General features: G+C 46.9%; 1 protein-coding gene across 1 annotated transcript; it reads left to right on the top strand.

Annotated features, from left to right (window-relative positions):
* Window positions 1-6,121: 6,121 nt before the first annotated feature.
* On the top strand, window positions 6,122-11,374 carry LOC124696957. The gene is made up of 3 exons (XM_047229613.1): window positions 6,122-7,064; window positions 7,391-7,585; window positions 11,228-11,374. Exons 1-3 carry the CDS (start codon window positions 6,744-6,746, stop codon window positions 11,372-11,374), a joined length of 663 nt encoding a protein of 220 aa, XP_047085569.1. The 5' UTR covers window positions 6,122-6,743.
* Window positions 11,375-14,420: the final 3,046 nt, after the last annotated feature.

Below are 14,420 nucleotides of genomic sequence, written 5' to 3'. Positions count from 1 at the left end.
CCGGCCCTCGCTGGCACGTTCCAGGCCTGGGCAGGTCCTGGCATCCTCGGGGCTGCTCCTGGTGCACGCCCGCCTACCCCGACCGCGCCCCACGGCCTCGCCGCCCACGCCGCCCCTTCGGCTGCTCCTTCGCCGCAGTGGGATCAGTCGGCTCTTATCGCCGCGCTGAACCAGATGGCTCTTCAAGCGCAACCAGGGCACGACGGCGAGTGGGTCTTCGACAGCGGTGCCTCCTCTCACATGGGCTCCGGTTCCGGTATACACCCCTCCCCTCGTCCTCCAAATTTTCCTTCTCATATCATTGTCGGTGATGGCTCCTCTCTCCCCATCACCGGTACTGGTTCCGTTCACTTTCGCACATCCACTCGCCCTCTCTCCCTTCTTAACATTCTTGTCTCTCCTAAACTCATCAAAAATCTAGTGTCTGTCCGTGCCTTTACACGCGATAATTTTGTTTCCATTGAATTTGACCCTTTTGGCTTTTCTATCAAGGATTTGGCAACGGGACAGGTCATTCACCGATGTAACTCCACCAGCGACCTCTACCCCTTCGTGCAGCCGGCCCAATGTTTCCTCGCCACCGTCTCTGCAGCTTTGTGGCATCAGCGGCTTGGACACCCCGGCATTGAAGCATTGGCCAACGCCTCCAAATATTTCAAATTCAGTTGTAATAAAAGCTTGCCCACGCACTGCAATGCATGTCGTTTGGGCAAACACACTAGACTTCCTTTTTCTTCCTCTATCACACAAACATCTGCTGCTTTTGAGCTTTGTCATTGCGATTTATGGACTAGTCCTGTATTAAGCATCTCGGGTTTTCAATACTATCTTGTTATCCTAGATGATTTTACGCATTTCACTTGGACGTTTCCTATTCGCCAAAAGTCTGAAGTTCATAATCTTCTTGTGGCGTTCTATGCTTATGTTCGCACCCAATTTTCGTCCACCATTAAAGCCTTCCAGACTGACAATGGACGAGAATTCGACAACACTGCAAATCGCGCCCTCTTCACTAAACATGGCACTCTTCTTCGCCTCACATGCCCATACACCTCCCAACAAAATGGAAAGGCCGAACGCATTCTTCGTACACTCAACGATGGCGTTCGCACTCTCCTTATACACGCGTCCATGCCATACCCATGGTGGGCTGAGGCCCTCGCCACCTCCACATACCTTCTAAATCGCCGCCCATGCAAAGCCAACATCATCACCACTCCCTACGAGCTTCTCCATGGTTGCGCCCCTGATTTTCGGTCTCTTCGAGTTTTCGGTTGCCTGTGCTATCCAAATCTCACCGCCACAGCATCTCACAAACTCGCACCCCGCTCTACCCCTTGTGTCTTTCTTGGTTATCCGGATGGACGCAAAGGATACCGATGTTATGATCCAGTGTCTCGGCGCATTATTTTTTCACGGCATGTTACATTTGTGGAAAAAGTGTTCCCTTTCAGCTCTCTGGATTTCAGCATCGCTCCGGCTTCACCACCCCGCGACACTGACGATGACCCTCCGCCAGTCTACGTCGATCCCGTCGCGCCCCCTGCATGCCACAGCGACGGGCCATGCAGCCCACCCGGCTCCTCTTCATCGGCCTCGTCCACGACCGCGTCGCCAGGCCCCATCCATGCTGGGCCGCCCTCGTCACCAGGCCGCAGCCCACCATCTGCGATGGGCTCTGCGGCTCCCTCCGCTGGTGGCACCGCGTCCTCAACGCCTGACGTCGCGCCCTCCAGCTCGGCGCCTGCTGCATCACCCGCCCGCCATCACATGGTCACTCGCGCTCGCCACGGCATCGTCAAGCCGAACCCTCGCTACGCCAATGTCGTCACTACGACGGTGTCGCCACTACCGTCCTCTGTTCGGGAGGCTCTTCGCGACTCCAACTGGCGTGCGGCGATGCAGGAGGAATTTGACGCCCTCTCGTCAAACCACACCTGGACGCTGGTTCCTCGGCCTCCTCACACCAACATCGTCACCGGCAAGTGGGTATTCCGACACAAGACCCGTGAGGACGGCTCTCTCGAGCGGTACAAGGCCCGCTGGGTCGTTCGTGGCTTTGCCCAACGACCTGGTATCGACTATGGCGAGACCTTCTCACCGGTTGTCAAACCGGCGACCATTCGCACCGTGCTCACCTTCGCCTCCTCACGTAACTGGCCTGTGCACCAGTTAGACGTGAAGAACGCCTTCCTCAACGGTGTCCTTGATGAGCAAGTCTACTGCTACCAGCCGGCCGGCTTCGTCGACTCTCACCGCAAGGACCATGTCTGCAAGCTCGTCAAGTCCCTCTATGGCTTGAAGCAAGAACCCCGGGCCTGGTTCCAGCGCTTCGCCACCTTCGCCGTCACCATTGGCTTCACCGCCTCTCGCTCTGACGCCTCGTTGTTCATCCTACGGCGGGGCACTGACGTGGCGTACCTCTTGCTGTACGTTGACGACATCGTCTTGACGGCATCCTCCTCAACGCTGCTCCGCGCTCTCATCGACAAGCTCATGCTCGAGTTCGCGATGAAAGACTTGGGGCCCTTGCACTACTTCCTCGGGATCCGTGTGCGTCGTACGCCTCGTGGCTTCTTCCTCAGCCAGGAGCAGTACGCCGAGGAGATCCTACAGCGCGCCGGTATGCTGCAGTGCAAAACAGCCACCACACCCGTCGACACTCTCCCCAAAGTCGCCGCCAATGCTGGTGCCCCGGTTGCCGATCCTTCCGAGTACCGCAGCCTCGCCGGTGCTCTTCAGTACTTGACCATGACGCGTCCTGATCTTGCATATGCTGTACAGCAAGTCTGCTTACACATGCACGATCCGCGTGATGGTCATCTCGCCATCATCAAACGTATCCTCCGATACGTCCGTGGCACCACCAGCTCTGGCCTCTTGCTCCATAGCTCCTCTCCGCTCGATATCGTCGCCTACTCGGATGCGGACTGGGCAGGCTGCCCAGACACCCGGCGTTCTACCTCCGGATACTGCGTCTACCTCGGCGGTGCTCTTGTGAGTTGGTCTTCCAAGCGCCAACCCACCGTCTCGCGCTCGAGCGCCGAGGCTGAGTATCGTGCGGTTGCCAATGCTGTTGCTGATTGTGTATGGCTGCGGCAACTCCTCGACGAGCTCGGTTCTCCTCCCTCCAAAGCCACGGTGGTCTTCTGTGATAATATCTCAGCAGTGTACATGTCTACCAATCCAGTTCATCATCGACGAACGAAGCACATTGAGTTAGACATTCACTTCGTGCGCGAGAAGGTGGCTCTCGGCGAACTTCGGGTCGTCCATGTGCCTACTACTCAGCAGTTGGCTGATATCATGACCAAAGGACTACCTACGGCGTCTTTTCAGTCATTCCGGTCCAGTCTATGCGTTTTGCCAAGCGCCAACGTATCGACTGCGGCGGGGTGTTAACAGATAGCCTAGTTATTGTTTAGATATTGTCAATATCTCTAACTGAATCACGGCCTGATCTTGCTATTCTTGTTGTGCAAGACATGTGCTGTTTGTAGGCTATATATAGCAACGATTCCTATCAATGAAATCAGTTGCCCCAAACCGAGTCTTCTCCTGCCGTCGTAGCCTAGGCTCCTTCAGTTACCGTGCTAGCGGTAGCAATGTTGTAGCTTCGCGGCAGCGTAGAAGCCAACAATGTGGCCACACATCAGCAATTCAGCAGGCTCCTCCATGTGTGAATCATGTCTGTGTTCATGAAGCTGCCATCGATCCAGCGGTAGGCACCGTGTGGTCCTGTGGGACTTCCTACCGGTGCTTGCCAATTACTCTCTCCTCATCTGAATAAGGTATCGTCCTGGAAGACACGACGAAGAACCCGCGCACCAGCCGCGCGCCTGCAGGCAGGCGTAGTTGACGCTGCGGACAGTGTGCTTCACACCAATTGGAGCTCTTTCATTATCCATCTTCACAGCTCAAGGTCCAGCTCGAAAAGGATTTACACAACGACCACTCTGGTAATCGATTTATCCATCGTTATTGGTCACGCAGCAGGAATCAAGTCGACCAATTGATTTAGGATAACAAGCAAGGTGGTGCTGCTACTAACCAAGAAAAATACAGTACAGTAGTGGGAGAGGTATGGTTGTTGTTGCTTGCTATGTCAGTACAGTACACATTTAATATTTATTTCATCATGGTCTGTTGATCTATGTTACTTAGTGCCTATATTTTTATCCCCTGATATCAAAAGATGATATGGAAGAGTATTGCAGACAACTCCTTCGTATGTTCAGCAAGAGATGGATCATGCAGGTTCTTCCAGGCCAGGTGTTTGACAAAATGATTTTCGCATCAGGTGCCGCTGTATTGTTTGAAATTCTCAGAACCTAGGTGGGTTATCTGATTTTGAAGTGCATAAATAATACTACGATAAGATACAGCTGATAAAGCAAATGATGCAGTATTTTTCCTTTACGAATGGAGGTTACAGCGTACGTAAATGATGCACTATGGATCGCCAGTCACCGGCGGTAGATTAAACATGAGAAACCGCAGCTGATTGTGCATGATTAGCGTTGGTCAGGGATAGAGGGAATGATGCGCTACTGCTGCACTTTTGCTGCAACATTGGGCTTAGTTGATTGCTAGAGAGACATAGAAAATTAGATTCGGTGGTATTGCTAGAGATTTATGAGAGACTAGAGGATGTTCGTACTGATCAATGCACACAATAGTGAATTGTTTGATAGTTGTGTATGCATTTAGTTGTCAATTTGATTAAAGTTACTTAGTAATGTTGGATCGTCATCTATCGTCCATTGGTACTCTCCCGCACAATCGTTTTGTTTGCGGGCAATATATCTGCCAATGATGACTCTCTTTGAATTGAAGTGGATCCACACTAATGATTCTCTTTTAATCCAAGTCAATACAAAACAAAGTTTATGTTTACAGATGCATGGATCTTCTAATTTTCCAAAATTGGTAGTATGTATATGATGAATATAAAAATAAATTTTATATATACCGATGGATCTTTTAAATCTAAAAACCGTAGCAAAGCACAAACAACTTTACTAGTTAATTTAAAGTCGAGCATTCCCATGCCTTTTATCTAAAAAAGGAGGAGGAGCACGACGAAAACGAGCTAAACACAAATGAGGCGGAACACGGAACCTCGTCATCTTTTGTAGTAGAGATTATGCCTTATGTTATTTGGTAGGAGGGAAAAATGGTCTTATTTAAAAAAGTGTTGGATGAAACCAGCGATCGGAGGAAAAAAAAGGAAATTCGTCCTTTTTTAAGTTGCAGAGAAGCGTGGAAGTCGGCTGATAATTATGAAAAATTGTAATATTTTTTTCCAAAAAGAGGACTTAGACCCGGACCTGTATCATTCAATGCACACAACCTTATTTATCAAAAATTTACACCTGATCTTCACTTTGACTTATTATCCAATGTTTTGCACTAAGGAATATGTATTATTATTTACCTCCAGCACTACATTTGCAATGGATACATATCCTGTTGGATAACTGTTGGTGTATCTGTTGGGCTGTCTTCTTGTTCTATGTTGTGGCCCATTTGGCCCAGCCCAGTCCTGACCTATATAAGGTGCATCTATCTTTATAACCCTAAGGAGAGAGAGTTCCTCCCTGCAGCCTCCTTCTACCTCAGGTTAGGCCCTCACCTCTGTCCACATGGTATCAGAGCAAGGGGCAGTGAGGGCAACGACGGGAAGGACTGCCGATCTGGAAGCCTAGTCTGTTGTGGCAGCTAGGAGGAAGAGGAAGAGGAAGGGAGCAGGCTGCTGCGGCGGCAAGGAGGGGAAGGCAGTGACAAGTAAGGAGACGAATAGGCATCCTGCGGGTAAGTCCTCTGGTGGTTCTGAGAGGTTAGTTTGGTGTCAAGCACGGGGGACAACAGGGATTTGGCCAAGGCTCTGAAGAAGCTGGCAGAACTTATCACTACCAAAGGAGATGGAGGAGGATCTGCTGGAGGGGGAGCAATCGTTCCCCATACCAACATCGGTCAGAAACTTGAGCTGCCGACGAATGAAATCAAGTTGGAAGGAGTGGCCAACTATCTCCGGTGGTCAAGGAGGGCGCTGTTAATTTTGAACTCGAAAGGGCTGGATGAACGTGTGAGTGGTGAAGCTGCAGAACCAACAGACAAGACCAGTCCGGAATGGAAACAGTGGAATGCCATAAATTCTCTGATTGTGGCATGGTTGCTTAACTCTTTGGTTCCTAACATTGCTGCTTCTGTAGAGGCACTCACAAAAGCTTCAGAGGTATGGGACACCCTATCAAATCTTTATTCTGGAAAGGGGAACCTTATGTTGATTGCTGAGATTGAGGATAAAGTGCATGACTTGCAACAAGGAAACAAAACTGTGATGGCATATGTGGCTGAGTTGCAGCATCTTTGGGGAGATTTAGATCATGTTGATCCTCTGGAACTTGCCCATGGGGAATGTGTGAGTGATGCTGCAAGCTCGATTGAACGTCGGCGAGTCATGAAGTTCTTGAAAGGTCTTAATCAAGATTTTGAGGGGAGAAGGGCTGCTTTACTGCACCAAACCACTACCCCTTCTCTCAAAGAAGCCATTGCAGCTATGTCCAGAGAGGAAGTGCGTCTGAATATGACAAAGGGAAGCAATTCTGTCCCTCATCCGACCTTCTACACTACCGAGAGACAAGAGATGAGAGACTGCTATACTTGTGGGCAGAAGGGACACTTGAAGCATCAGTGTACCTCCTTTGCTACACCCAGTAGGGGGAGAGGAGGATACACACATGGCAGAGGAAGCTACAGAGGAAGAGGTGATGGCAGAGGTGGTGGACAGCCATATGGACAACAGTATGGAAGAGGTGGTGGACAGCAGTATGGCAGAGGTGGTGGACAGCCATATGGACATCAGTATGGCAGAGGTGGTGGACAACCATATGGACAACAGTATGGCAGGGGTGGTGGACAGCAGCACGCTATATCACCCAAGGCACATATGGCAGCAGCTTCAGAGCCAACTACCAGTACCTCTCAGGGACAATCAAAGGAAGAAGGACAAAATGAAGCAACCTTTGGGAACTTTGCTCACTATGTCTACAAAGATGAAGGTAATATTGATAGAGTTTCTATAGCCATTCATAATGCTAATTCAGATTGGATTTTTGATTCTGGAGCATCCAAACATGTTACTGGAAATATTAGTGAGTTTGACTCTTATACTCAGTATCCTCCCACACATAGCGGCACTATCCAAACAGCAGATGGCACAACACAATCGATAAAAGGGGAGGGGTCGGTGCAATGTACACCGAACATAAAATTGTCATCAGTTCTACATGTTCCTGCTTTTCCAGTAAATCTGCTATATCTAAGTGCCCTGATTGATCAGCAGGACTACCGTATAATAGTTGATAGATATATGTGTTTAATTCAGGAAAGGGAGAGCAGCAAGAAGATTGGGACTGCAACCAGGCATAGAGGTCTTTGGCACATAGATCGTGACAAGATGGGGCATGATGCTAGTTCCGTACTTGCTGCGATTGTTGGAGGAAAGGAGAGTATGGCACTAGTTCATCATTATCGAATGGGCCACATGGCGTTTGATAAAATGTTTCGAGTTTTTCCTGATGTAATGACTGGAGTGGACAAAACCAAATTATGTTGTGATGCCTGCGAATATACTAAGCATATGAGAACCTCTTATGTTAGTAGAGGGATCAGAAGTGTATCCCCATTTGTGTTAGTGCACTCTGATGTATGAACGTGTCCTGTTGTGTCAGTAAGTGGCATGAAGTACTTTGTGACTTTTATTGACTGCTATTCCAGAATGACTTGGATTTATCTTATGCATCACAAAGATGAAGTGTTCACTTGTTTCCAGAGTTTTTGTGCCTATGTGAAAAACCAATTCAATGTTCAGGTGCAAGTGACCAGAACTGATAATGGTACTGAATATATCAACAAACCTTTTGCTGCTTTCTTATCTTCGCAAGGTATATTGCACCAGACTTCATGTCCTGACACTCCTCCCCAGAATGGAGTTGCTGAGCGGAAGAATAGGCACATTCTTGAAGTGGCTCGATCTCTTATGTTTACCATGAATGTTCCCAAATTCTTATGGAGTGAGGCAGTTATGACTGCTACATATTTGATCAACAGAATGCCTTCAAAGATTCTAGGTATGCAGTCTCCTTGCCAACTCCTTCTAAATAACAATGACTTTGTTGTACCACCCAAACTCTTTGGCTGTACATGTTTTGTAAGGGATCACATGCCATCTGTTGGCAAGCTAGATCATCGGGCTATCAAATGTATCTTTATTGGCTATTCCTCCAGACAGAAGGGTTACAAGTGTTGGAGTCCCACTGACAGGAGGACATTTGTAAGCATGGATGTTACGTTTCGCGAGTCGAACCATTTTATGACGGTGAGAGTGATCTTAGTGGCTTGTTCCAGGGGCTTGACCATCTTGGTGATGCTCAAGAGGGGGAGCAACAGCAAGGTGGTGATCAAGAGCAGCAAGATGGTAACCAACAACAACATCAACAAATTCCTATTGTTGCGGAGATTCCTGCAATTCCTGGTACACCTACACCACCTAGACCTGTACCACCACAAAGATGGCTGCAGAATCCACTTGTGTACTCTAGAAGACAAGTACAAAGGGAACAAGTAGATGCACTGGAGGAGCAACAAGACCAGGGGCAGGGGGAGCAACCCATTGGACCAGAAAATCAAGAAAGCACAAGTGTAGATTCTGCAGAGGAGAATCAATCTCAGACTGAGTCCAATAATAGCCTAGACTTGCCAATTGCAATAAGGAAAGGGATAAGGAAAGTTGGGCCCCCAAAGCGACTGAGTTATGATGACTATGACGAAGGAAATTATATTTCTTACGAGGCATTGTCACCCTCTTTTCGGGCTTTTGTTGCTTCACTGCAAACTGTATCTGTTCCTAAGGATTGGAAGGCAACCATGTTGGACCCGAAATGGTGCAATGCTATGATGGAAGAGTTAGAGGCCTTGAAGAAAAACAAAACATGGGAGTTGACAGATCTCCCTAAAGGAAAGAATACACTAGGCTGTAAGTGGATCTATTCTGTAAAAGAAAATGCAGAAGGAAAAGTGGAGAGATATAAGGCAAGACTTGTGGCAAGAGAATATAGTCAGACTTATGGCATTGACTATGATGAGATGTTTGCACCAGTGGAAAAAATGAGCACTGTCAGAATATTAATCTCTTGTGCAGCAAATTTCGGATGACCCTTGCATCAACTTGATGTCAAATATGCATTTCTGCATGGTGATCTTCAAGATGAGGTGTATATGGAGATGCCACCAGGATTTGTCAGACCTGAAACTAAAGAGAAGGTATGTAGACTGAAAAAATCTCTATATGATCTCAAACAATCTCCACGGGCCTGGTTTGACAGGTTCAGGCAAGTGGTGTGTGGCATGGGATATGGTCAATGCAATGGAGATCATACCTTATTTTACAGACATTCGGAGCAGAAAATAACTATCCTTGCTGTGTATGTTGATGATATTATCATCACGGGAGATGATGTTGTGGAAATCGCAAAACTGAAAGGATGCTTGAGTCAAGCCTTTGAGGTGAAAGATTTGGGAAAACTTAGATACTTCCTTGGAATAGAAATTGCAAGATCGTCAAAAGGGATATCACTATCTCAAAGAAAGTATACATTGGATCTCTTAGATGATATGGGCATGCTGGGGTGCCGACTGCCGAGTGACTTCAACACCTATTGACCAGAATAATAAAATCACAGCAGCTGGAGAACCCATAGACAAGGAGAAATATCAAAGACTTGTTGGAAGACTAATATACTTATGCCACACGAGACCAGATATATCATTTGCAGTGAGTGTAGTGAGTCGCTATATGCATGATCCGAGGGATGGACACTTGGAAGCAGCTCAAAGAATCTTGAGATACTTGAAGGGCACTCCGAGAAAAGGAGTGTGGTTTAAAAGTAATGGACACCTAAATGTAGATGGGTATTGTGATGCAGATTGGGCTAGCTGCTTAGATGATCGAAGATCCACCTCAGGGTATTGTGTTTTTGTTGGAGGAAATTTGGTGGCATGGAGAAGTAAGAAACAATCTGTTGTCTCGAAATCAACAGCCGAAGCTGATTACATAGCTATGTCACAGGGCCTGGGTGAAATGTTGTGGGTACGAAACCTTATAAGATAGCTGAAAATTTTAAGGCAAGGAAGCTTGAAAGTGTGGTGTGATAATATGTCTGCCATAAACATAGCAAATAACCCTGTCGAGCATGAGCGAACTAAACATGTGGAGATAGACATATTCTTTATTAAAGAAAAGATTGATGCAGGGATTATCTCATTGGCTTATGTGAGATCAGGACAACAAGTGGCAGACTGTTTAATAAAAGGACTGGGCTCAAAGGAGTGTAATCTTGCCTGTGCCAAGATGGGGATGATTGACATTTATCACCCATCTTGAGGGGGAGTGTTGGATAACTGTTGGTGTATCTGTTGGGCTGTCTTCTTGTTCTATGTTGTGGCCCATTTGGCCCAGCCCAGTCCTGACCTATATAAGGTGCTTCTATCTCTGTAACCCTAAGGAGAGAGAGAGTTCCTCCCTGCAGCCTCCTTCTACCTCAGGTTAGGCCCTCACCTCTGTCCACATATCCCCAATCCGGCAGTCTCATGTATGCAAGAATTTACTTCAGATATTCAAGTTAGAGTGGTACAACAACTTCGAATTCTGGATCGTGGAAATATAGCAGATCAAAGGAAAAGCAAACAGGAAGTCACATAAACATGGAACCAACAAATGCTTCATACTATACCACATTTTTTTTTGAGGAATATATATTTCTATATATTAAGGTAGACAGAAGTCTACCTTATGGTGACCAGAGGAGTTACAGGGGGGTTTGGGGATGGATTTACAAACCAGGGAGAGCCCTGGGGGATGAAGGAAAAAAGAAACAAAAACCAAAAAATCTCAGATTGTGAGCCTGTGTGCCCAGGACATGATCTTCGTTCTCATCCTAGTTGATCTGTGGCTCCAGAGTCTCAATTCATCAGCTATGAGGCGTAGAAGCGTTTGCCTATTCATTGATTGGTAGTTGAAAACCCTATCATTCCGTGCTCGCCAAAGGCCATATATGCATGCAGCTACACAGATAGGCCACGCTTTGCAGACAATAGTTTCCTCAGTGGTGGAGACAAATTGACTGAGAATGCTAGCTGAAGCTGCTATGTCTGCAATGTCAAGTTTCTCCCAAACCCAAGAAGCTTGCTTGCAATGGAGGGCAATGTGGTGTATGGATTCGAGTGCTGGGCACTGATCACAACCAGCATCGGCACACCAACATTTTTTGACCATATTATCTTTGGTATTCAGCCTACTCCTGAAGGCTAGCCAAAGGAAGAATTTGTGCCTTAGAGGTATAACAGGTTGCCATACCCATTTAGAATTGTCCCAAAGCAGACCTCTGTCACTGAAAAGTCTGTAAAAATCACCTGTAGTCGTTGGCTTGCCTGTAATGACCATGTACCTGGATCCTGCAGTCATTTGTATCCCTGGTTGTTGATTGTTGAGTTCAAGCAAGACTGTTTTGAGCTGTGCCTGAGCAGTGTGTGATAATGGATGGATTAGAGACAGATCCCAGTGGTCAGTAGCAAATTGAGAGGCAACTGAACATTCAGTGTCTGTGGCAAAAGAGAACAGAACAGGCACATCCAGATACAGTTTTCCCAGGTTTGTCCAACTGTCCCTCTAGAATGATGTTCTAGTGGGTTGATTTTGGTGGCAATAAGTAGCAGCTTGTACAGTAGGAATCAACTTACAAATTGATTTCCAAAAGTGTGAATCATGGCGTGTTGGTGAAATTGGTATGTTGTGTTGCATATGCCATGAAGCCATCCAGGAGAGGCAAGGCCTAATGCCAGAAGATAGGAGCTTGGAGGTGAAGTTGGCCATGACAGTGTTGTGTAGACGCAAATCCCTGATACCTAGCCCTCCATGCTTCTTTGGCATTGTCACAATATCCCATGCCACTAGACAGTGCCCACCTAGGATTTTATCCTTGTTCTTCCATAAAAAGGCACGACGAAGTTTGTCTACAACATCAATACTAGCCTGATCCCATTCAATACAGGCCATGAAGAAATTAGGTATCGCTGAGAGTACTGAGTTTATTAACTGAATTCTACCCCCTGAGACATAAGCCTTGGCATCCAACCAGGCAGGAGCCTTTGAATTTTGTTTATGACTGGTTGGAGCAGTTGTTTGGAGATCTTACTTGCAGATAGTGGCAGCCCCAAATAAGTGCATGGCAATGTTTCAGTGTGGCACCCAAGAATTGATGCAGCATTGTTGGCCTCTTGTTCAGTCATATGCATAGGTACAAAAGTGCTCTTCTGAAAATTGATTTGCAAACCTGTGAAATCAGAGAAGGCATCCAAGATGTGTTTGGCAAAAGTAGCCTGCTGGGTAGAGCCATGTAAAATAAGTAGTGTGTCATCGGCATACTGCAAGGCAGGAAAGGGGGAGCCTTGCATAATTGGGTGCTTTAGATAACCAGAGTCATAAGCTTTCCTGAACATCTGCTGTAGGATATCTGCAACTAGGATAAATATGTATGGGGATAGTGGGTCCCCCTGCCTCACTCCCCTAAGGATTCTAAATTTCCTACCGCATTGACCATTGATAACCACTTGCGCCTGTGATGTTTTGAATAATTTCTTAACCCAGATAATCCATTTTCCGGGAAAGCCTCTGGCAGTGATGGTGTGGATAATAGCCTCCCAATGAATAGAGTCGAAAGCTTTCTGGAAATCAAGCTTAAGGACAATAATTGGACGCTTCAATTTGTTCCCTGATTGGATCATCTCAATAGCCGCAGCAAAATTTTCAACGATTGATCTGTCCTTGATGAAACCAGATTGCATGGAGTCCACTAAGCCAGTAATCTTCGGCTGCAGTCTGTTGGCCATAACCTTGGCAATTAGTTTCGGAATGGAGTGCTGTAGGGAGATCGGCCTATAGTCACACATTTCGTGAGGGACCTCCCGCTTTGGTAGAAGTGCAATATAAGAAAGGTTTACCCCAGACAGATCGACAGAGGTGTTATGCCAAGCTTGGAAGAGAGCCAGCAAGTCATTTTTCAGATCGTGCAAGTAGAATTTGAATAACTCATTAGAGAAACCATCTGGACCAGGTGTTCTGTTGGACGGCGCTTGTTTAATAGCACGCTGGATTTCTTCCCATGAGAAGTTGTCATCAAGGGACTGCAGTTGTTCTGCCTGACTTGCATATAAGGTGCTCAAAAGGATGTTTGGGGACCAAATTCTGGATTCAGTGAAAATCCCTTGGAAGTAGTCAGTGGCTATGTCTAGTTTCTCCTGGTCTTTGAAATAATCGTTGCCATTGTGCGAGAGAAATCTGATTCTGTTCTTTCTGAATCTGTAAGTGGCCATTGTGTGGAAAAATTTCGTGTTTTCTCCCAGCTGACACCACTTCACTTTCGCCCTTCTCTTCCAGTGTTGTGCTTCTGCGGTAGCCATGGTCTTACCTTTGCTTTGACATAAAGACCTGATAACAAATTCCAGATTGGAAAGTCTTCTCCACTCTTCAATGGCATCAACGAAGCTGACCGCATGGTTTATGTTATGTATGATTGTCTTGAGTGAGTTCCTTCCTTTTTGCCATGCTCTGGTAGCTGCTCGAACCGAGCGTAGCCTGTGATTCAGTTTAGATACAGGTGCCATGTTCCTGGTTCCCCTTGCCAAGATATTCTTCATTAGTTGTATCAATCATTGCAACCAAACCAGTGGTCATCATACCTGAATATATATATTTTTTTTTTGCGAGGAAAAATTTCCTTAAACTATGACAGAATTACATTCCTGTTGGACAATATCACTAAGAACTGGGGGAAAGCTCCTAAGCCAGAATTGTGTGGTTTTATCCTCCCTACCCAGCTTCGCCATGACATGCCCAGCTGCATTTTGCTCTCTGGCAATTTTCATAATCTTAGTCTCTCTCTCTCGGAGAGCATCCTTAATGGATTTAATTAGATGGACTAGTGAGGAGCGGTTCATCTCAGTAGATAGAACCATGTTCACCGCCACAGAGCAGTCCATCTCAACATCAATGGGTTCTGACGACCAGTTCAGAGCAAGCTTCAGTCCCTCCTCACAAGCTGCCACTTCAGCCTCCAGAGCAGACGCACAATTTGTCAGATACCTACAGGCCGCGAAGATGACCTCTCCGTTTTCGCCACGGAGAATCATACCTGCTCCCGCCTCCCCCGTTCCAGCAATATAGCTACCGTCCACATTGAGCTTCAGTCGGCCTCGGCGGGGTCTTTCCCATTGCTTCACAGGTTTTGGCACATGGCCAGGGGCCGTCCGCCTCTGCACTCTCTCCGAATATGATATCACTTGCTTCCCTTTACACGCAT

Source organism: Lolium rigidum, chromosome 3 (genome assembly GCF_022539505.1).
Source record: "Lolium rigidum isolate FL_2022 chromosome 3, APGP_CSIRO_Lrig_0.1, whole genome shotgun sequence".
NCBI lineage: Eukaryota > Viridiplantae > Streptophyta > Magnoliopsida > Poales > Poaceae > Lolium > Lolium rigidum.
Note: the sequence above shows the minus strand (reverse complement) of the source record. Positions and strands in the feature narration are given on the sequence as shown.